Source organism: Calidris pugnax, unplaced genomic scaffold (assembly GCF_001431845.1).
Source record: "Calidris pugnax isolate Ruff unplaced genomic scaffold, ASM143184v1 scaffold188, whole genome shotgun sequence".
Taxonomy (NCBI): domain Eukaryota; kingdom Metazoa; phylum Chordata; class Aves; order Charadriiformes; family Scolopacidae; genus Calidris; species Calidris pugnax.
Genome location: NW_015091257.1, coordinates 1,056,294 through 1,078,411, shown reverse-complemented (window position 1 = coordinate 1,078,411; position 22,118 = coordinate 1,056,294). Strand labels below are relative to the sequence as shown.

The 22,118-nt window shown below is 41.9% G+C and overlaps 1 protein-coding gene across 1 annotated transcript in view; it reads left to right on the top strand.

Moving 5' to 3' along the window:
• Positions 1-18,032, top strand: part of TMEM131 (transmembrane protein 131) — a 106,803-nt gene extending 88,771 nt beyond the window's left edge. The window contains exons 31-41 of the mRNA XM_014960321.1: positions 357-952; positions 5,507-5,682; positions 6,911-7,038; positions 8,416-8,540; positions 8,692-8,850; positions 9,564-9,738; positions 10,077-10,198; positions 10,300-10,396; positions 11,487-11,584; positions 12,703-12,866; positions 16,966-18,032. Of these exons, the coding sequence (XP_014815807.1) occupies positions 357-952; positions 5,507-5,682; positions 6,911-7,038; positions 8,416-8,540; positions 8,692-8,850; positions 9,564-9,738; positions 10,077-10,198; positions 10,300-10,396; positions 11,487-11,584; positions 12,703-12,866; positions 16,966-17,262 (2,137 nt within the window). The 3' untranslated portion in view covers positions 17,263-18,032. The remainder of the gene's footprint in view (positions 1-356; positions 953-5,506; positions 5,683-6,910; positions 7,039-8,415; positions 8,541-8,691; positions 8,851-9,563; positions 9,739-10,076; positions 10,199-10,299; positions 10,397-11,486; positions 11,585-12,702; positions 12,867-16,965) is intronic.
• The last annotated feature ends 4,086 nt before the right edge of the window (positions 18,033-22,118 follow it).

Genomic DNA, 22,118 nt, shown 5'->3' with positions numbered 1-22,118 from the left:
GGGGGGGGAACCAAAAACAAAACAAACAAAAAAACCTAACCAAAACCAAACCCTGGTTTTGACCAGGCCAGAAGTTCTTACCTTTGGTGTCTTCAGTTAAAAAAAAATCTTCTCCTTTCAGTGTTCCCTCCACCATATCTATTGACTGTCATTTTACTGTGCCTATGTTCACACACACAGTGAGCAAGTGAACAGGAAATGGTAAAGGCTACTGACTTGTCACACAAGTTTTAGGCCTTTTGTTGGTTATATGCCAAGAACAGTGTAGTTCAAGGATTCTTTTCGACACAGCCATTCTTTTCTCATGTGGAAGAATGGAAACATTGTAGAGTCTATTTAAACACTTGTTCTTCCAGCTTGAATGCGCTTGGATCAGATTCTAATCACAGTTCATCCAGAGGGATCTACGGGGCTGGCAGTTCGTCTTCACGATCCGGTGCAGGGAATCATAAACAATGCAATGCAACAGCACACCTTCACAGCAATAGAAATGCACCCGATGTTGAAAACATCAAATCCAAGCCCAGTTCAAGCATCCCTAATAGGACTTCAGCACAAACAGCTTCCGTGCAGTCCGTGAACAGAGCGGGCCCCTTTGCCTTGGATTCAGGTGCCACGGCTCAGAGTCACGCCGCGGGCAAAAGAGCCAAGGGGCCGAGGCAGAACCAGCAGCCGGTGCAGCAACAGGCACCGGCTTTGTCAGAGCAGCCCCTCCAGCAGCCCCCGGCATCCGGGCCCCAGCAGCAGGAGCAACAGACTGAAAGTTCTTTGCCGCAGCTCCCGCTTCTCAGCCCGCCCCACACGGAGTGTGCCAGCAGCAGGAGGCACAGCTCCGAGGAGTCAGATCTCACGGGGCTCATAGAAACGATGGAAAAAGACTTTGACCACCCCGAATCCCCTTCCCCAGATGTGTTTACAGAGCAGCCCCCATCTCCGCTAGCAAAAAACAAAGGTAATACAATTCTGCTTTTTTTTTTTTTTTTTTTTTTTTACCAGGATGATTCATTATGTAAGCCACAGAACAAGGTTTAATCGACTGTAAAGGTCATGTTTTCATAGCGTGGAAAGTGATAGCTTCTCAGCTGTTCCCTGCCCGGCTGTATGTGCCTGTGTCTTCAACACTTCCTTTGACAGAACTGCAGCATGGCAGGGGTTGAAAGGGACCATTGGAGATCATCTAGTCCAACCCCCCTGCCAGAGCAGGTTCATCTAGAGCAGGCTGGGCAGGAACGTGTCCAAGCGGGTTTTGAGTGTCTCCAGAGGAGGAGACTCCAAACTCTCTCTGGGCAGCCTGTTCCAGTGCTCTGTCACCCTTAAAGTAAAGAAGTTTTTCCTCATGTTGAGATGGAATTTCTCATGTTCCAGTTTGTGCCCGTTTGCCCCTGGTCCTCTTGCTGGGCACCACTGAGAAAAGTCTGGCCCCATCCTCTTGACAGCCACCCTTTAGATATTGATAAGCATTGATAAGATCCCCTTTCTTTAAGGCAGAGAAGTTCTCTGCAATGCTAGGTTCTGATTCTCCTGCAGAATTTTTGTAACGTTTTGATGAAAGCAAGTGTGAATGTTTATACTTCTGACATCCTGAAGAAGAAAGATCCTTTTGGTTGCTACTCGTTTGCCTTTGGCTTGGCATCCATCCGTCCTCCATCATTTGTAGTTGGGCTGAAGACTGAGGGAAGGAAAAGGAAGTTCTCCTAGTGTATTATGGAAACTGAGACGGAGATAAAGGGAGCAGGGGAAGAGAGAGAGATCTGTAAACCCCTCTGACATCCTGAAGAAGAAAGATCCTTTTGGTTGCTACTCGTTTGCCTTTGGCTTGGCATCCATCCGTCCTCCATCATTTGTAGTTGGGCTGAAGACTGAGGGAAGGAAAAGGAAGTTCTCCTAGTGTATTATGAAAACTGAGACGGAGATAAAGGGAGCAGGGGAAGAGAGAGATCTGTAAACCCCTGTGGTATCATTTGGGAATGGAATTCTTCATGCCCAGACTTGCAGATGTGAAAAATCCTTGATGTCAGGGGGTCAACAAATTAATATATGGCACCTGTGCTTATAAGTTGCATTCATCTTTGCATGAGGTTAGAGTGAGTTTAAAATTTTTGTGCGCGTTTTCAATTGTCAAATGCTTAAAATAATGTATTGAATTTCGTACATTAGATAAATTGAGACATTTAAAAGTATATTTCATGTATTTTCCTTCTTATAAACTTTGTTAGAGTAGGGTTTCTAATCATGGTATTTTTGTATTAGCCATTTCTTATGTGGTTATAAATTTAATTTGTTTTTAAATTATTTTTCACTTTTTTTCTAACAAGAGTGTTGTACAGAAACTGTATTGATACAGTGTTGCTTATTAGAGATAGAGTTAAGAAGATGAACGGTGGGAAAGTGTATAAATCCTGAGGCATCTGTATGATCATGCACCACCAAAGAGGAAAGCTTCACTCTTTTAAGGAGTAATGAGCAGAAAGCTCTTAATTAGTTCAGAGTGGATGTGATGATGCATCTGAACTTTCAAAGTGGAGATTCTGAAGTGATGAGGGGTTTTAGGATCCTGCTGAAATAGGCCACTTTATTTCTGGGCCGTTCGGTTTTTAGTTTAGATGAAGGACTGTGGTTGGGGGAATTAATCCAAAGAGAATTATGACCAGTTTGTCAGGTTATTCATTTTATAAAGGCTAACTGGTGCTCCAGCAGATGACATGACTGCAGGTAGGTTTCATGAGCAGCATCTGTGTTAGCAAATATGTAGTATTGGAGCTCTGGAGAACAAAAAGGCTGGTGGTGAAGGTGCAACGTCCTCTCGGGGTGTGTCAGAGTGGATTTGCAGTGGACACATCCAGTCCAGGTATGGAGTGCCTGGGAGCGCTTCTGGAGCGCCTCTTCCATTTGTAGTTCAGCCTAAAAAGAAAACAGCTTCCCCACTCGAGTACTGTGTACACTGCAGCTGCTGTGCAGCACGTGGGGACCACTGAGTTTGGTTTCAAAAGCATATTCCTGATGCAAATAATGTGGTGTGTCTGTGTTAACATTTGTTGTACCTATAGCAATTTCTAGCAGTCGGTGTATTTGGAGCTTGTCTTAGCAAACAGCTGCTTCTAAGTATTGCTAGACCTTTGACTACATTTTTTCAACTATATTTAAATCCATTTTCTTGAGAGGGGTGCTTCTATTGATTTGTCTATCGTTTCAAAAGCAATTTTAAATAATGATAAAATACTTAGTTCTTAGTCACTTACACAGGTTCCATCTTTTGGCATTACTTTTCCATTTTATAACTCTCCCGATTACAAATTCATTCAGATAAATTCATATTTTTCCTCCTGTTATGGAGGCTTTGCATTGCTTGGCTTTGACAAGGGGGTGTACTGAATATTTAAACATGCTCTGTATTGCAAAATGTATTACGAATGGTACATTTTGCAATCCAGACAGTTTTCTTGGCCTCTTCAGCTTCTTAGATCAATAAATTGTATTTATGCATGTAGATTTCTTTTTAGATAAGCTTTAAAAAAAACCAACCAAACCCCACATTATCTGTAAAGCATAATGTGACTCACAGAAGCTCAGCGCATCACATAAAACTTGCCCTTTTCCATTTGGCCTCTTTAAAAATGTATAACCATAGGGGAAGTTCCGTTATCTATCTGGATCTACATACACACACTGGTATTTGTCTTTAGATAAATAGCTAGAGTGAGTCACAAACGTCTGCAGAAGCAGCAGCTTCTGGACTAAAACTGGCTGGCACAGTGTCCTGTGCAGGATTCCCACCTTTATAGTCTTCTGTTTCAGCTTCCTAATGCTTGGGTCCTAGCAGACTGCTGTGAAGGCTACATTAATTCTTGTTAAACAGCTGCTTTGCATTATATTTTTATGCCATGGTAGCATTTTACATAGATTTTCTAATGATGAACATTAAACGGTTTATCAATCCTGAATGTAGACTAAATTTGAAGCAAATCTTAGAATAAGGCTTCTGAGGCAAAACCAGAATCCTCCCAATAAGCTGGAGGCTGACCTTCAGAAAATTTCCATACAAAGATCTACTTGCAGTTAGACTTTTATTTGCATTCACACTAAAAAGAATATTTTTATCTCCAATGCTTTTGTTGTGCTTGATACTTAAAACATTGATGTTAAGTCTGAAGAAAGCAAAGTTTGAAGGCACCGCCCCTTGATGTATATCTAGTATTTGCCAAAATACTGACGGCAAATTTATGTTCTGGTACAAACTTTCCCTGAGGAACACTTTGCCAAATGAGATATGACAGTTACCAGTGTGCTTCCAGACTCAATTCCGACCTGAACTGGTACAAATCCCAGAAGAGGCTGAATCCACTTACTCAGCACAGGTTAAGCCAGTCTTTACTGAAGGGAACTGTGTTGTCCACCCTGGGGGCTGGATGCAGGCACTGTGCGGCGTGTCAATGAGAGTGCTTACTCTGAAGGGCACTAAGACAGATCTTATTGGTAAAGGGGTCTGTTACATCCACTGAAAGGCATAAGAGTGTTGGGAATGCTCTCATCCTGTGAGAGAGTGACAAGAGGCGATGGTCAGATAATGATGACTCCACACACGCGCACGCAGTTTCTCTGTAGTGATGCTTTTTGTGATAACTTTCTTACTCCCCGGGAGCCTAATCCTGCCTATTTTGCATGCCAGGACCTCTGGCATGATTTTGACAGTTCTTAAACCTCTACATTTTGAAGTTATACTATGCTATATTTCAGTTAGCCTTAGAAATTGCAGGAAAAACATAATCAATTGTTCAAGCAGCATTATTTATTTATATGTGGATTGCTTCAAGAAAATTGATTAAAAATCTCCTGGAGTGTTTAACGCCTTGTTTTCCCTACTTTGAGGTGCAGTAACGCTTTAGTGTGTCAAGCCAAACTATTTTACATCCCACTTAGTGACACCTCTTAGAACAGTACACTCTGAAAGAATAAAATTTGTCAAGGAGAGAAAGTGTACTTGGGGGTGAGATTTCTGGGTTTGGTTCTTTTACGTCTTTGCTAGATCAGTACTATTGGTGGTTTTTCTCATCCACACTAGTCTTACTGTTGGGTGGGTGGTTTTTTTAATCCGAGGAGCAGGCTAATCATTTCTGTCCTTCATTCGTTCAGATGATAAAGCTTGTACCCATCTCTGAAGTTCATATTTAAATGTAGTCTTGTGTGGTGAAACTGTCAAATTGGATTTTAAGGTGTTTAAATGGAAAGCCAGGAACAGAGCAGAGAAGGATTACAGGTAGCCGGGTGCCCACCCTCTACGGGGAGGCAATGGAGGTTGGGCTCAGGAGTATAAATGCGACGGTGGAGATGAGGGTTCTTCAGGTGTGACGCTCATATTTGGTGTGAAGTGGCTGTTAAATGGTTGGTGTATCATAACAGATGACAAACTTGAGAGGCTTAATCATGTGTGTTAGCCTCTAAAATGAAATTAATTTAGCCCACCTCGGAGTACTGCTGCTGGGAATCTGAATTATCCTTATCTCCCTAGGGAAAGGGAAAACACTTCAGCGCAAGGCAAAGCCACAGAAGAAGCGGGAAGAAAAGGATAGAAGAGGGAAAGGAAAGCCACAGGAAGATGAACTGAAGGATTCCTTGGCAGATGATGACAGTTCTTCAACCACAACCGAAACCTCCAACCCAGACACAGAACCACTTCTCAAAGAGGTACGCCACTGCTCATAAAAGGAGGCTCCTGTGTAGCTGGTGTGTCACCTGTCAACAGGAATAGGGTCTCTTCCCCTCACCCCTGCCTTTCATATACTATAATAACTAACAAAAGAAGATTGTTAATTAAAATACATCTTTGCCAATTCTTGCCTTCACTTCTCCTCTATAAAACTTGCTGCTGAGTGTGAACATGCTTGAATCGTGTAGTCTCAGGACTGACAGTGCCTGAGTGACTGCAACTTGAATAAGCCACCAGTTGTCAGCAGCATTCTGGTAATTGTTTCTCTGTACGCCCCTGGCCTGGTCTATTTGCAGAATAAAATGCAGAAGTATGGACACTAATTTTAGTTAATAATTAAGGTGCACGCTAAAACTGTGCATCGGTTACAAAGGGTCAGTTCACTGGTGGTAACTTGTCAGCAGGTAGTTAATTACCTTTGGCAGTACCCCTACCTTTATTTTACTTGTTTGGCTTACATGCTTCTAGGTAATAAACTAAAGCTTTAACAATTTGTGTAGTGGTCAGGTTGTCACAGTACAATGTCCTAAAGCGTGCGCTAAGGAACCAAACAAAGCAGAGGTAGGCCCAAAGAGAAGAAAACCAAGCCTGAATTTGGACAAGTCTTAAATCTGAACTTTCAAAAAGATAAGGATCCTGGCTGGGGAAACAAAGAAAAGAAATTCAAGTAATATACTTTAAAAGTTACGGTTTAGTAAGTTTGCATTTGAAAATCACCTTTAATTTTTTAGGATGGCTATTTGACAGGATACTTGTATTCAGAAAGTCTTAGAAGCATGGTTTAAAAATAAATAAATAAATTGAATGGTGAAGTTGCTCATTTTTTGCTTTGTTGAAGAATCTGGTTTAGATGGTCTGGAGCGCGTACAACAGCTGCAGTATTGGTCTCCCTATGGAGTGGGCATCTTTTAAAGGAGACTCAGAGGCTGTGGCCTGAAGAGTTGTGTATTTGCAAATGCCAGATCTGTGTGAAGTTCATTAATTTGCTAGGCATATCGATTTCTGCTTCTCCAAATAGGAAAAAATAGATACCGTGTTTTATAGGTATACTCACTAAGTAGTAAAAAGATACCTTCTATGCTGCAAAAACGCTCGTGTTTTCAAATAGTATTCTTTCCTCAGCCCTACTTATACTATGCATGTAGTGATGTAAGAGGGACTTTACTTTTCATGAATATTAACGTGTTATTATAATGGCTTTTATAGGAACCTGAAAAACAAAAGGGAAAAGCTATACCAGAAAAACCTGAAAATGAAATAGTCCAAGTAAAACAGAAAACTAAAAAACTGCTAACAAGTATCAAGAAAGAAATCCCTGTAGATGTGAAACCCAGGTAAGCATAACAAAAGCTTTTTATTAGAGAAGGACTCGTGCTTGAAGGGAAGACGGGTTGATAAAAATCTCTGTGTGAGACTGTTGTGGCTTCCAGTCTGGCTAATGCCAACAGCAGAGATCTCGAAGCAGTTTCCTCCGCCTTCCTGATATCGGGGAATATATCAAGCTTGTAAATGACAAATTCTTTAATGGGAATACAGTGCATAAATAAGAATTAAATCCAGAGAAGCAAATCAGGTTAAGCAATGTTCAGCTTTTTGTGACAGGCATTGCATACACAAAATAGGGTCAATGCTTCTACAGGAGCTTGTAGCGGCAGCACAGGAAGCCGGCACTAACATTGAGTGCCTTTGGGTGCCCTTGGTGAAAATGCAGCCTTTTTTGCATCATAGAGTAAGATCAGAGTCTTGGATGTGTTAGTAAAGGAGGCTGCTGCTGCTGCCAGTCCCCTTCCCTTACTGGCAGGTGGCTGATTGGAGATGATAGAAAGGGAAAAAATGAAGAATCTTAGTCTTACTATATCTAGTGCGTTCTGCAGTAGTATTCTGAAATCACCTCTGTATCCAAGTGCCACAGAAGTAAGCTACACTAAACTGAGGCATGCGTTTTCCCTGTTGCTGTAATTAATACTAGACTAACTGGGATTAGTAGTTAGTATAAATTAATTTTCTTCAAGATATTTCTGAAAACGTTGCATGACAAAGTCTGCTCCTTATCTTACTTATTCATACCATTATCTACTTTCCTTTATCATACAAATCACAAGTTCATTACATGTGACAGTGTTCAAAGGCCGGTGACAGCTCGTTTGGAATTCTTCCGCAAGAGATGGGTAAAATAGTCCCTCCCTAAAAAGTTTGAGAGACATAATCAAGTAGCTGGAGAAAAAGAAGAACATATAGCCAAATGAACTCGATGGTGGGTTTGAATAGTTTTACGTCATTGACTAAAAGATGATCCTGTACATTCAGGGCAACAGCACATCAGGAGCGTGTGATCTAACAAGAGCATGTGGGGGCAGAGCAGAAAAATGGCAGTTGCCATCTCTTGTTGCTTCTGTATAATCAAACAGGTTTTATAATCCTGGAGCTCTAGGATGAAAGCTTCTTCTGGAAAGTGAGTGAGCTCTAATAAATGTGTGGAGCAGTGTGGGTAGAAAATGAGCCAGAGCTAGGAAGGGTGGAGTTGCATAAAGGCAAAGTACAAACCTCTGCTTATGAATAGCTCTGAAGATGAGCACAAGGTTGACATTAAAAAGCCACAGGAGACCAGTCTTTTGTAAAACCGTATGGCATATATATATATATCTATATAAAAATAATCTCTTCAGCACTTCAGAGAGCTTAAAAATAAATGTATCTCTGTTTTCATTTAGTTCCTTGGAATTGTCTTATACTCCCCCACTGGAAAACAAACAGCGCAAAACCTTTCCATCCAAGATATCTACACAGCACCTTCTGACAAATGGGTCTAAATCAAGAAACCTCCCCAAAATGAGAGGTAGTGTGAGGCTCTTTTTTTCATAAATACCTCGGGAATTTTATTTGATTGTTTGTAACCCCTCTTGAGTGCTTAATTCTAAGTCTGCTATGAGAAGAAAGCTGTTCAGCTTCCCATCCATGGACTTGCTTCTCTTCTTTTGTTTTAATAGGTCCAAACAGTAAGTTAATGGAGAGCAGGCCATCAGTATTAGCAAAATTTCTTCCCAGTGGTTCTGGACAGGAGCTAGGAAACACCAGCAGCTCAGAAGGTGAAAAGGATTCTCCACCACCAGAGTGGGACTCTGTGCCTCTTCACAAAGCTGGCAGCTGTAAGTAATTGCTAGGGGACGACAGGATTAGTCTTCTGCAATGAACATCTGTAGGTAGGCTTGGTCTGTTTATAGATCTTCCTATGTTTTTTTCACTGTGTAGTTGTGCTCCCGTGGGTCTCACTGATAGCACCTGGTACGATTTGGGAGGTTTGAAAACCACATGGGCAGTGATGGACAGGATTCAGAAGCTGCTGGGGAGATTGAGGAAATGAGAATTACTCTTCAGAAACAAAATGTATTTTCTAGAGTAGATGACGGTTTTGCTTGGTCAAGTCTGCTGCAGCCAAAGTTGAAACTAATTACATTATTTGTCCTTGAGAGGAAACACTGAAAATGCCTTAATGCAGTGGTTTGCGTGGGGCACTAATAAAAGCTTTTGGGTTGTGTTGTGAGTCCCTTGTGTGGGAACCAAATCACCTTCCTCTTGGCTGCATGTGAACAGAGTCAGCTCTCTCCACAGCACTCAGGTTCTTTCTTCTGTGCAAATCAGTTTCTCTCGGTGCTTTTGTTGCAACACAGTCTCTCTGAAAATAGGTAGTAAACCTGACTAGTGATAGGTGAATATAGGGAAGGAGCTACTTCTGCCATCACCGGGAACAGCCTTTGTCATCACCATTCCTCAGTCTGAACAGAAAGGGTAGCAGAACTTGGAGAAGCCTTCGTTTTAAAGTTAAGTACTACAGGAAAGTGTTTTGTGTTTCTCTTTATAGCTACGGACAACCTTTATAAACTCTCTCTACAAACCCTGAACGCAGATGCTTTCCTGAAACAGCGACAGCCCTCGCCGACACCCGCCTCTCCATCTCCTCCTCCTCCTCCCGCATCTTTAGCTTTCGGGCCGCGAGGAGGCACCTACAGCAGCATCGTGAACAGCAGCTGCAGCAAGTGAGTCCAAATCTGCACCTCCTACTGATTTCCCAAGCCCAGAAGGCTTGTGGAACCCGTGTGCTTCACATGGTGTATCATCTTCCTTTCTCTCAGACCTATTTCCTCTTCCCGTGGAAACAGCTTTTTTTGCAGATATTACTGTATATAACTTACCCCGTGCTATTTATATTTTTCTGGGGTTTCTTACAACTTGGTAGATTGGAAAATGTGCAATTACGTGAACTGTTGAGGTGTTGTTAACGCTTTCATGAATGCTGGCTTAAATTTCTGGGTTTTTTTATCAAACTGCTGAAGTCCTAAACCTTACTCTGTTTTTTCTCTCTTTCTCCTTCAAGTGAGACAAAAAGCAAGCAGCCTAATGGTACCAAACATAAGCTGGCAAAGGCGGCCTCTCTTCCAGGCAGGAATGGCAACCCTACTTTTGCTGCTGTAGCTGCAGGTTATGACAAGAGCCCAGGTATTAGAACCAGTTTGGAGTTCTAAATATTTTTGAATATTTCCTGAATATTCTGTTGATTTTGTTATTTTACTGGGTTTCTATATTATATATTCTTGCAGGTGGCAGTGGTTTACCAAAGGTTTCTCCAAGCAAGACAGATGTTGCCAGCAATATCAGCATTTCCCATGCAGTTGTTGACAGTGATGGCTCTGACAGGTAATTTTTACATTCTCCAGGCAAATACCTATGCCCCTAGGGAAAAAGATTGTAAGCTGCTCATGGCGTTTTGAAGATAGTGACACAATTCTGGTTTGGTCCTTTTTTTTTTTTTTTTTTAACTTTTCTGAAGTCTGAGCAAAGCAAGTTTAGAACTTAAAAGTGACTCACAAGTAGAAAGCAGGATGTTCTGGATGCAATGGGGGCTTTCACCCCCTCATTCCCAGGAGCTCAACAATCTTGTGTTTCCTGGGCATCCAAACAATGAGAAACCAGCTTCGCCCTTTCAGTATTGAGGAGTGTGACCCAAGGGCACTCGAAATAGTTTACAGGCAGAGTATCTTGCTATACAGCAGTGTCTTTCACCCCCAGTTTTAACACTGAGACCAGAACTATCACTGGGCTTCGTGTTATGAGTAGGAGCAAAACAGAGCTGTGCTCAGTCGTGTTCCCTTTTTTTGAGATATTTTGGCGGTGCGCGTCTGTCTCGGTTGCAAACAACAGTGAAGGTCTGGCAACCTTTCTGAAATAAGAAAGAGACTTGAATTCAAGTTTCAGTACGCAAAGGAATTGCTTTTCTGAGCGAAGTTTGTGGGTGGGGTTTTGGTTTGTTTTTGTAAATGCTTATCACCGGTTCCAGTTAACTCATCTGTAGTTTCAAGAAGCTTGCCCACAAGCTGGAGCGTGAGCACTTGTATCCCTTCTGAGTCGTTCTACATTTTATCTGTTTGTCAAAAAAACCTGCACTATGGCTTAGACCCTTTAAGTTTTCTGAAAAACTGACTAAAAGAGCTACTTTCAGGTTTGTGTTGGAGCTCAGTCTACAAATTAGAGCATTTTTTCTATAGTTATATATGTCTATAGTGTGTTGCTCTGAAATAGGTACATACAATATATACACAGGAAAATGGTATTTCATTGAAATCTTTTGTTAAAACAAAATTTAGCTGATTTTCTAACTCTTGATCACCATTAAATATATATAGTTAAATATATACATACACATACATTCGTATCAGTAAGTTAATACTGTCGATATTACCGTCTTAATGAGTTGTGTATTGCTTTTCCATTACTCCCTAATATTTAGTTCGGGTTTGTGGAGCCCTATCAGCAATCCCAGCAGTCCCGATTTCACACCTCTCAACTCATTCTCTGCATTTGGACATTCTTTTAACTTAACTGGAGGTGAGTTTTTGTTTTGTTTTGTTTTTTAAAATATTTTCCATATTCAAATGCAGATAAAGAAATGGTGTCTCTCCTTTCTGCTGGTCTAAATACAGGCAGTGTTCCCATGCCTGCCCCCAGAAAAGATGACTATGTAGGAAATTGTGTTAAAAATTCGGTGGTGTATTTTGTGTTTCAGCCCAGAGTTAGTGGAAATTCTTTAGAGTCTTTGTTGGGCTGGAAATACTTGGATTTGAAGGTTCTTCATTTCAGAAAAATTTCTTGATTTTTTTTTTTTTTCCTTTTTGTTTTTTTCCCCTTAGTCTTCATCCTCTCTGTCCCTCCCCTTAAAGATTTACTGTAGGTCTCAAAAATGTGCCACTGGGCCTGTGGTTTCCTGAGCACTTAATGCCTGCACAAAACCATTGCCCTGTAACTGAGGCCCATCCCTCGTGTTGCTTTCCTTTTGTGCTCTCCTCTAGCGTTTGTATAGCTGCATGGTGAACTGATGCATACCAAAATCAGCCATTAAGTCCTGTATTTAAATATTTAGGTAAACTTTCCATAAGGAACTGTTGAGATGGGCCTTGATGCAGGCAGGCTGTATTGCAGGGCATGGATCTGCATGCTTTCTGTAGGTTTATATACCGGGTTTGGAGACGCGTAGTGTGGTATTTCTTAAGGTGTCTGCAAAAGATGATAAGCAAAACTTCAAACATGGCATTTGCAAAATGGATTGTATGTCTACTGAAAAAGTTGTATGTCCACTGAAAAATGCTGGGGGTGTGCAATCAATAGCAGCTGCTGCTGTGGGGTTCTTTCATCTTCATCAGCAACACTTGGCACCAGCAACTCTGAGGGCCTGCAGTGAGATGCCTGGGATCAGTTCTGTGTGCAGGGACCAGGCAGACCACGAGCACTGGTGCTGCCCTCTGCTTCTCCAGCAGAGATGGGGTCTGGGCTGGGGCACGTGAGATGGGGTCTGTGTCACTGTGTCACCTCCTCTGATCTTGGTTCCTGCACTGCAGCGGGACCTGCTAGAAAAACATGGGAAATTGCTGTGAAGAGTATTAGTCTGCTGAGGCTCTTGGAAAAAGGCGAAGCATAATGTACTCAGTCTTATTTCATTTTATTTTTAGAGGTTTTTAGCAAACTTGGTTTAGCTCGATCTGCTTATGGGCAGGATGTTCAGAGAAACTGGAGTGAATTCAATAATGTTCCATCATCCATCTGGGATCCTTCAGCTACAGATTCTGTACCCTCCTGGCCAACAAGCTCGAGTTCCCCGACTCATACAACTGCAGTAAGTATTCACTTCTATTACAGCCTGTTATTACTGTTACCACCCATTTCTGCATCTGCCATCTAGTTTCCTTTAGACAATTTTTAAATTTGGGTGAAAAATATCAATTGAAGAATAAAGGAAAAGGGAAGCTACGTGTATTCATCTTCCTGTGCAGTAAAGTTGAAATGGCTGTTGGACAAAGAGTGATTAGTCCAGTCACTTGCGGATGATGAATCCATGTAAATCTCTTCACGTAAAAATACTTCTCACAAGAGCATCTTGGAGCACTTAGAGAAGTGTGTGCCATTCCCATGTGCTTCAGGATTGTGGAAAGAACCGTTCTGCTCCTGTGCCATGGCAGGACACCGCTTCTGTCCCTTCCGGTTTGATAGACAGTTTCAAAGTAGCCAATACAGGAACTTTCAGGTTTGGGTTCTGCTTCCTGAGTCCAGTGTTACACCTACTTGTAAATTAACAAAAGGTCAAAAAACCCACTTATCTAAAAGGCCTCAAATGTATAATTTTCAGGTTAGGAAAAAAAACCAAAACAACAAAACACTAAAAGACTGAGCTTAAGGTGAAGACTAACAATTAATTTTGATGGAGATCTAGAATATAGCCAAAGCTGGTTTTTGAAAAGCTTTTACAGAGATTGTAGTACTTGCTCTCTCATCCTTGCACCTCTCTATCTGTCAGAATAAAACTTACACCGCAACAGCTGTCTTCAGTGCCAGCTGAAATCGTTCTTCATCTTGTCTCCTGAAAATGTTTCTGTAGTGAGTAAGAGGCAATGTTTACTTCACCTGGTAGCCGTTCAGATGGAGTGGGGGGAAGATGAAGAAGGTCACACAGCTTCTTATAGACACACACTCACCCATCGCGCCCTTGTCACGCGGTTACCACTGTAGCTGTAATGTCACTAAAAACTACGTAAGGAGAGAGTTGCTTTTTGGTCACATGGAGGGCAGATTTCTCAGGATTTATAGAAGGGAGGGATTGAGGACAACCAGAACAATCTCTCTAGCTCCTAACCTACTTCCTGGGTGCTTCTGACAAATACCTGTAAGTATGCTTCAGGAAGCATCAAGATGGAAGCCAAATGGTATAGAAGAATTGTCAGTCTCTCCCTTTAAATACTTTTATTTTGGGGAGAGAAAAAAAACATTTTAGGAGCTTATTCCAGGAGAAGATCACTTAACAAATAAGAAGCAGCAAACATACTGAAATGTTCAGAGCCTTTTTAATGCTAGCCATTTATTTTCAAGTGCTCATGGTGAGCCAGAACAGGAAAAGTTGGCTATTCTTGCCACTGAACCTCCTTGCTGTGCTGTCTTCAGTGCCAGCTGAAATCGTTCTTCATCTTGTCTCCTGAAAATGTTTCTGTAGTGAGTAAGAGGCAATGTTTACTTCACCTGGTAGCCGTTCAGATGGAGTGGGGGGAAGATGAAGAAGGTCACACAGCTTCTTATAGACACACACTCACCCATCGCGCCCTTGTCACGCGGTTACCACTGTAGCTGTAATGTCACTAAAAACTACGTAAGGAGAGAGTTGCTTTTTGGTCACATGGAGGGCAGATTTCTCAGGATTTATAGAAGGGAGGGATTGAGGACAACCAGAACAATCTCTCTAGCTCCTAACCTACTTCCTGGGTGCTTCTGACAAATACCTGTAAGTATGCTTCAGGAAGCATCAAGATGGAAGCCAAATGGTATAGAAGAATTGTCAGTCTCTCCCTTTAAATACTTTTATTTTGGGGAGAGAAAAAAACATTTTAGGAGCTTATTTAAGGAGAAGATCACTTAACAAATAAGAAGCAGCAAACATACTGAAATGTTCAGAGCCTTTTTAATGCCAGCCATTTATTTTCAAGTGCTCATGGTGAGCCAGAACAGGAAACCTTGGCTATTCCTGCCACTGAACCTCCTTGCCGTAAGTGCTAGACAAGAGAGCAGGTACCACACCAGGGCCTTGTCCTTTTCTCCTTTCTGGCACAAGAGCCAAAGGCCATTCCTGCAAACAGCACTTGCATAGTGGCTTCTGTGTTACCCTAAAGTTTCTGGGGAGTTGATTTTGATCATCCTCCTTCCTTTTTCCTCTTGCTTTCCCATTTTATGCATAACTCTTTGCTCCCATACTAAATTGGATTTGACTTTTAGGTCCCGTCTCCCCTCAGGCCCTCTTGCTTTCCCATTTTATGCATAACTCTTCGCTCTGGTACTAAATTGGATTTGACTTCTAGGTCCCGTCTCCCCTCAGGCCTTGCTGCATTGCTGGCACTTCTTCCCAACTTCCTTTCTAACTACAGTCCTCGTTCCTGTTTCTTCCCTTTCCCTGTGTGTAGTTCTGACAGCCACTTCGTACTTCTCTCCACCAGCCCTGAAAAGGAGTAGCAGTCTAACCCAAAGTATTCTTCTCTCCCACTCCTTTCCTGGTTACTTCTACTTTTTCAGCAATTATTTATCAGGCTCTCCCAAACGTAGGAATAGTTCCTGGCTCCTGCCTGCAGGAGGAAATAGGGTGGACTTTTAGTGTGCTAGGGTTGGTGGCTGAGGGGCAGAATTAGTGTTTCCTGCTGTAGGCTTAGTAGTCTAATGCTGGTATAGCTTAAATATAACCATTTATTTATATAACAGTAATAAACAGTGACCCTAGTTTGGCTCAACTTGTGAGTGACATTGGAGAGTCCTAGTGACGTTGGCCCAGTTAACCCCTGAGTGTGCTCAGGACTCCTGTCCAACCCTCGGTGTCAGATTCTGTGAGGCCACTTTGGGTAATGAGTTAGTGTCCCACCAATCTCAGGTATGATTACACCGAGCACATCTCCTTCATTCCAGGGGAGAAAATAAAAACCTGAAATTAAGACATTTTCAGAGTCCACCTTATTTACCTTTTGGAAGGGATTTTTAATCTTCAGATGCAGAGTACACCGATACTGGTTAACCTTTAGTGTGCATTATCTGAGGGCTGAGGTCTTGGGAATGGATGCCCTGTTTGCACCCAGCAATCCAAACGTAAGGATGTTTGTACCTTACAGCACTTAGTCAGCAAGTCCACTGCTTTTTGGATGTATCAAGTTTACTGTAGATTTGCAAATTGAATTTGTAGCATATGTACATGAAATCTATTGGCGTCGAGGTATGTAGTGCGTTAAGCCTACATGTAGCAGGTTCTGTGCTAATATTAGCATCAAAGTTATGCTAACCTTTCCCATCTCCATCTCTGGCTGCTTCCGGGTATCACTTTCCACCACACCATGGGTTAGATTCCTCTGCTTGTTTCTTGCTACTGTTTGGGCTTTAATAAAAGAGTTGACACAACCTGGGCCTTGTTCATTTCTGCACATGTTCTCTGGTCACAGTATTTGTGACGTGTTGCAGCACATCTGCATCTGCACCATGACCATTTGTCAGAGATTTCCAGCCCTCTTGAATCAGGAGAGATGTATTGAAACTCCATGACAAATGGCCAGTTCTCCAATCCCCTTTCCCTTCATCTGGAGGACTTTTGGATGAGGAGGGAAAAAAGTATATACTGGGAATATAGGGAGGTACAGTGGGGCTGAACACAGGTAAGTTGATCCAGAATGTTCATTTTATAACAGATGATGTCTGCATACAAGGAGATAAGTTTGCAAACAGCTAAAAAAAGGATCAAGGAATAGACTTTGCTGCTCCCTTGCATTATAACTTGAGTTTTGTTGTTTTTTTCAAGATGTGAACCATGTTTATCTACCTCATTCTAACTAGTTCAATTAAGCTTGAGTTTTTTGGTCCTTGTGTGTTAAAGCTTGAATACTAGTAGGGCTTAAATTAGTAATGGTGTGGGGATGTATAAGCTCAAATCAAAACATCTTAAAAGCCTGTAATGTAATTGCACTCTGCAGCCCATTCCATTACCAGATGTTTGGTGAGCATATGTAGTGTGGTTCCTCTGTGCAAACTCTAATAAAGGGAATTCAATCCTGCACGTTGCAGTGAAGACAGAAGGGGTTCCACAGCAGGCTTGCTGCTTCTTACATACTTTTCTTTCTGGGGGGCTGTAAATGAGGTGAAAATAGAGGCTGCCAAACTGTTACTTCCGAACTGCTACTTACCTGGCTCTTTCTTTACTGCAGTCGATCCTTGGCAACCCAAGTGGCCTGTGGTCCACCACTCCATTCAGCAGTTCCATCTGGTCAAGTAATCTCAACAGTGGCCTTCCCTTCACCACTCCAACAAACGCGTTGTCAGGCATCGATCTCATGGGGAGCGAAAACTCCTCGGCTGCTCCTCCTCCGCCCGCCGCCGCCGCCGTTGCCAATCCTGCTGAAGACATGGGACAGACCTACAATCCTTGGAGAATTTGGAGCCCAACAATTGGAAGAAGAAGTTCAGATCCTTGGTCTAATTCACACTATCCTCACGAAAACTGAAGTGAAGCAAAAGGAAAGAACTCTTATCCGGGTCATAAATACAATTCTGAATGCAAATTTTTGAAACATCACTTTCAGGCTGTTGCTGGTCATTGCTTTTTTCTTGTCCCCCCCCCCTCCCTGCCCCAGCCCTTCCCTCCCCGCCAGTCCTGCTTTCATCACTTGCTCCTTTTTAAAGCCTGTCCTGCAATATGGTAGTGTGAGATTGCAGATAAGCTTGAAAGAGTCTGGGTGTGGTCACAAATCCCCAACTACAGCTCAAGCCTGTAAATCTGAACAATTTCACTGGTTTCATATTTTACCATCTGCCATCGTTATTTAGGAAACAATTTGAACTATAAAACAGTCCTGGCATGCAATACTTTTATGAAAAAGTACCGGTTTGGGTTTTTAAATTTTTTCCAGTATTATCCTCCAAGTTCTAATTTAAAAATCAAAAGGCACTTTGTGCTAAAATGCAGAGTATTTTTTTAAAATAAGGCTGTCTTTGTTAACACAGGTTCTAAGAATGTAAAAAAAAAAGTAAAAACCAACAAAAAAACCAACAAAACCAACACAAAACCTTAAGAGCAAAATGGCTGAATGTAAGAGCATTCTGTTGAGACTGTAATACACTTTCTGTGCTGTTTGTACATTTGTAAACCTGAATGCATTTTTAAGTTGAACTGAAATGCACACAGCCAAGACTTGTGGAAGAAACAAGATACCTTGTGCATTTCGTACGGATACAACTTTGGGTTGTACTTTAAAATAAATACTGCTTTTTTCAAGATCTGTCTCCTCGAATTCTGTTCTCCCGGCACCTTCTAAACTTGTGCGTGCATGAAGCCGCTCAGTGGTGATAGCCTTCAGGCCAAAATCCACTGCATACAGGGCCTATATTAACAGAAACTTCCCTGCAGATGAAACGTGGCTTCTCAGTGTGAGTTGTGTAGCAGTGGGGAATTAGAAATTGTCTTCAGGGTTATACAGTGCCACCCACTCGAAAATTGGCTGGATAGCAAAATGCTGGGAAAAGGTCTACACTGTTTAAGGTTCCAAGTATCAGGCATAGTAGCAGCTGCTGCTGTTTGTGCTACGCCCATACCTTTGTAACACTGTTCTTGCAGAGGTCTGAACAAGACCTTTACTATTTTTAGCTATGATTTATCTGTCCCTTTAGGGTGTCTGTTTCCCTTCATTAACAGTAAGGCAAGCCCCAGTGACTACATACATTCATCTGAGCAAAAGCCAGGTAAAAATAAACCCTTCCATTACAAGAAAGCATTAACAGGCACTAGCAACATAAATTCACTTACGAGTCAGTGGCACTGCTTAAAAGTTACAGCACCAGATTTTTATCAGAATCCAGCCTTTAAAAGAGTAAGAACTCTATATTTTTGTTAAAACCTTTATGCTAGAGGGAAAATTGTATGCAACAAAATATGAGGGTTAAATAAGCAATTGAGACTATGACCACTTTCCCAGCTCACACTATGTGAAAATCTCTACAACTATCAGATGGCTGTCAATGCCACCAGCAGAAGTTTGAAGATACAGATCTCTAGAGTAAGAACCTGCTGGAACAGCTTTGTTCTTAAAATTTGGGTATTTCTAGAACCACGCATGGTCATGAAATGTTCAACTTGGATTTGTATGCAATTTCCTTCTGAGTAACTGGGCAAACAAGTCTCTGGCTGCATGCAAACTAAAGCATAAGTAGCTAAGCTGCTGACATGCCAGGGCCTGCTTCTCTGTGAATGGGCCTTGGGAAGCTAACTAGCAGTAACTTAAAGGTGAAAGGAACAGCTTTAGGTAATTCTAGTAAATTAGAATTTATTCCATGGAGGATAGAAGCAGAAACAAATTCTGACATACTAATAGTCCTCAGTGGTTTAAGCAGTTGTGAGGACAGGAAAAATTTTCTCCTTTAAAAACATTTGCATTTGAACAAGACAAGGCAACACACAAGTAATTGAGACTTTTTTCCCCCAAAATGTGAAGCATTCCCTTGTGTTAGTGCAAATAACCTCTCCCACCTTGAGAATATTCTCAGTTCCTGCCTTTGAAGAGTTTCCTCTTGAGCACCAATTAAATATTACTTAAATTCCAAGGATGAAACAACCTGAACTATCAAGGTCTTTGACACACAGTTTTTAATTTCCTAAGAGAGGAAAAAGCCTGTCCTTCTCCCCAAATTTATAAGGCAAATGTCCTAGGCCTAAAGACTTCCTACTTCTGAGTGTCCTATCTTCCCTCTACTCAAAGGTTATTTTGGAGAGCACCTTCACTCTGTTCTGCTGAGTTAAAGAAGGCAGAAGAGCTGCCTTAAAAAGAAATCCCAATTGTAGTTGGTGGAATTTAGGTGAAATAAAATCTGGGCAAAAGTTAGGTATTTCTAAAGAAACCTCTGTATGTACAACATGGACAACACAGGTTTATGCTGCCTTCTCCCTGAGGTGTCTACTTGCTAACTTTCATGGTATGGTCATTCTTTACATGCATAGAATCATAGAATTGTCTAGGTTGGAAAAGACCCTCGGGATCATCGAGTCCAACCATCTACCCTACTCCACAAAGTTCTCCCCTACACCATATCCCCCAACACCACATCTAAACGGTTCTTAAACACAGCCAGGGATGGTGCCTCACCCCCCCCCCTGGCCAGCCTATTCCAATGCCTGACCACTCTTCCTGTGAAATGAATTGAAGCATTGAAAACACGTTTAAAATTGCTGAAAACAGGAGGGAGTGATGAGCCAGAAGCATCCTCAGACATTGCAGAATAATAGAGAACACAGACCTCTTAATGAGGTAAAAAGAAAAGAAAACAAAGTTTTGGCAAAGCACATGTGAAGTCTTTGATAAAAATCTAGATAGGGTTGAAAATGTTGCAGCCTGCTGGAAGGACAACTTAAGGTAAAATAACACAGGGAGAAGTAAGGTCAAAATCTCAGAAGCAAGGGTGGGCTGTATTTTCCAAAGCAGAATGAACAAGACTGAAGCTCAGACCACAAGAGAAGTTCCATCTCGACTAAAAAGACTGGAGGGAAAAACCAGCTTAAAGCACTGGGAAGACAGGCTGTCCTGGAAATCAGGGAGCCTGTAGCCCTTCTGATAATGTAGAACATTTCTTCAGAGTAGCATCCGGGCCAAAGTACCATGAGTCAGCTCTTTTCATCCAGACCTGGAAGCTACTGGGAATACAATTCCCAGCAAGGAAGAGAAATAATTACTGTTAATTTTGGTAATTATTTTGGTGCTCCTAAAGGGCAGTTCTATTTTGCCAACTCTAAAAAATAGACTTTAAAAGTCTGAAAATTTTTTGGCTTGTTATTTAAAATCAGAAAGCCCGAAGTAGGTTACGTGTGGTCTTAACGTGAAATTAATTTAATAGCACAAGCTCTATTTCAAAAAGCTCTTGAAAGGCATTAGAGATTTTGTTAACATATCAGAACAGGATATAAAATTCCAAAGGACAGTTAGTGTTTATTTCACAGATAAAGCCACTTGGAATGAATGAAGGTGCCAAGGAACAGGTCTGGGCCCAGCCCTGGCCGTGGCTCTGTCAGCACCTTGGGCCGTAGGATGTGGAATGTGAGCAAACAGCAGATTCCCAACACTGGAGCACCATGGCCAAACCGTACTGAAGTTGTCCACTGCACTCTAGCTGACCACGACCTGTCTGCCCGACCCAAGGAGAGGTGAAATTAAGAGTGCACAAGCATTTTACCTTCATGGGGTAAGAAGCTATCTTTTACTGAAACGACACCCGCGGTGCTGTTTTACACTAAATATAGCTTTGACTGTGCCTTGCCTGTTCTCCCAACCTGTAATTACGAGCAAGTTTTCTGAGCTTCAGTGCTTTGGCCTCATGAAGCAATGACAACTGCAGCTCATGATGAGTCAGTTCGTTAGAAGAGAGCCACGCGCTGGCATTGGAAAGAACCCAGCTTCTACTGTACGGTTGCTGTAACTGGAAGAGCATTCAGCCACCTCATTTTAAACAGGTTCTGCTTCAAAGCTGAGTATTTTGCCCAGTGTTTGTTTTCATCTAACACTAGTCAAGGATGGACTTTATGGTCAACGGATGCTTTAGTCACATAAATACTAAAGCAGTCTTCAGGATGACTGGCTCGGTCCTCTGAACACAACTGCTAACCATACTTATTACTGCTAGTTTGCTATTAGATGCTGTGTGATCCAAGAGCAAGTGGACCACGAGAGCAAAGAAGAAATCAAACCACCAGAAAGCAAAGCCACAAGCACCTGCAGGAGCCAGAGAAAATATAATGAAGCACTAGCCTAAATTCTGGGGGACTAATGAAAACAGAGTCTTGAGAAGCAATGAAAACCCTAATATCACTATATTTACTGGAACACAAGGACTGTCATGTTTTGGAGCAGAACTCTGTAAAGATACCTGCCGAGATCCAAAAACATCAATTGGATAAGTTGACCTTAAACAGCAGATTCCATTGTACCAAGAGAAATGCAGAAAGTAGAAGGAAGTGTCAAGAAAGATTTTATGGTCGTTTCCTAAGGAAACCCCCTTGAGGTGTTTTTGTCAAGCTAGGATCATCAAATAGTGGTTCTTCAGAAAGGACTCTGTATTCGAGACCTGGCTTCACTCTCTATCTGCCTACTGTGAAGCAAATATTTGAGTCAGTGTCATTAACGCTGGATAGTATGGGAGCTTCAGGGGATATGCTCTGTTTCTCCTGAAATTTTACAAGATAACTCTCAAGTAGTCCTTGAGTGGCACCGAGAAGCGAATGGGACATCCTAGCACTGCGATAACAGGATTCACATGGGATACGTGCCAGAGAGTACTTACAGGAGGTGAAGAAGACTGTCCTGGAATCCAAGCCAGACTC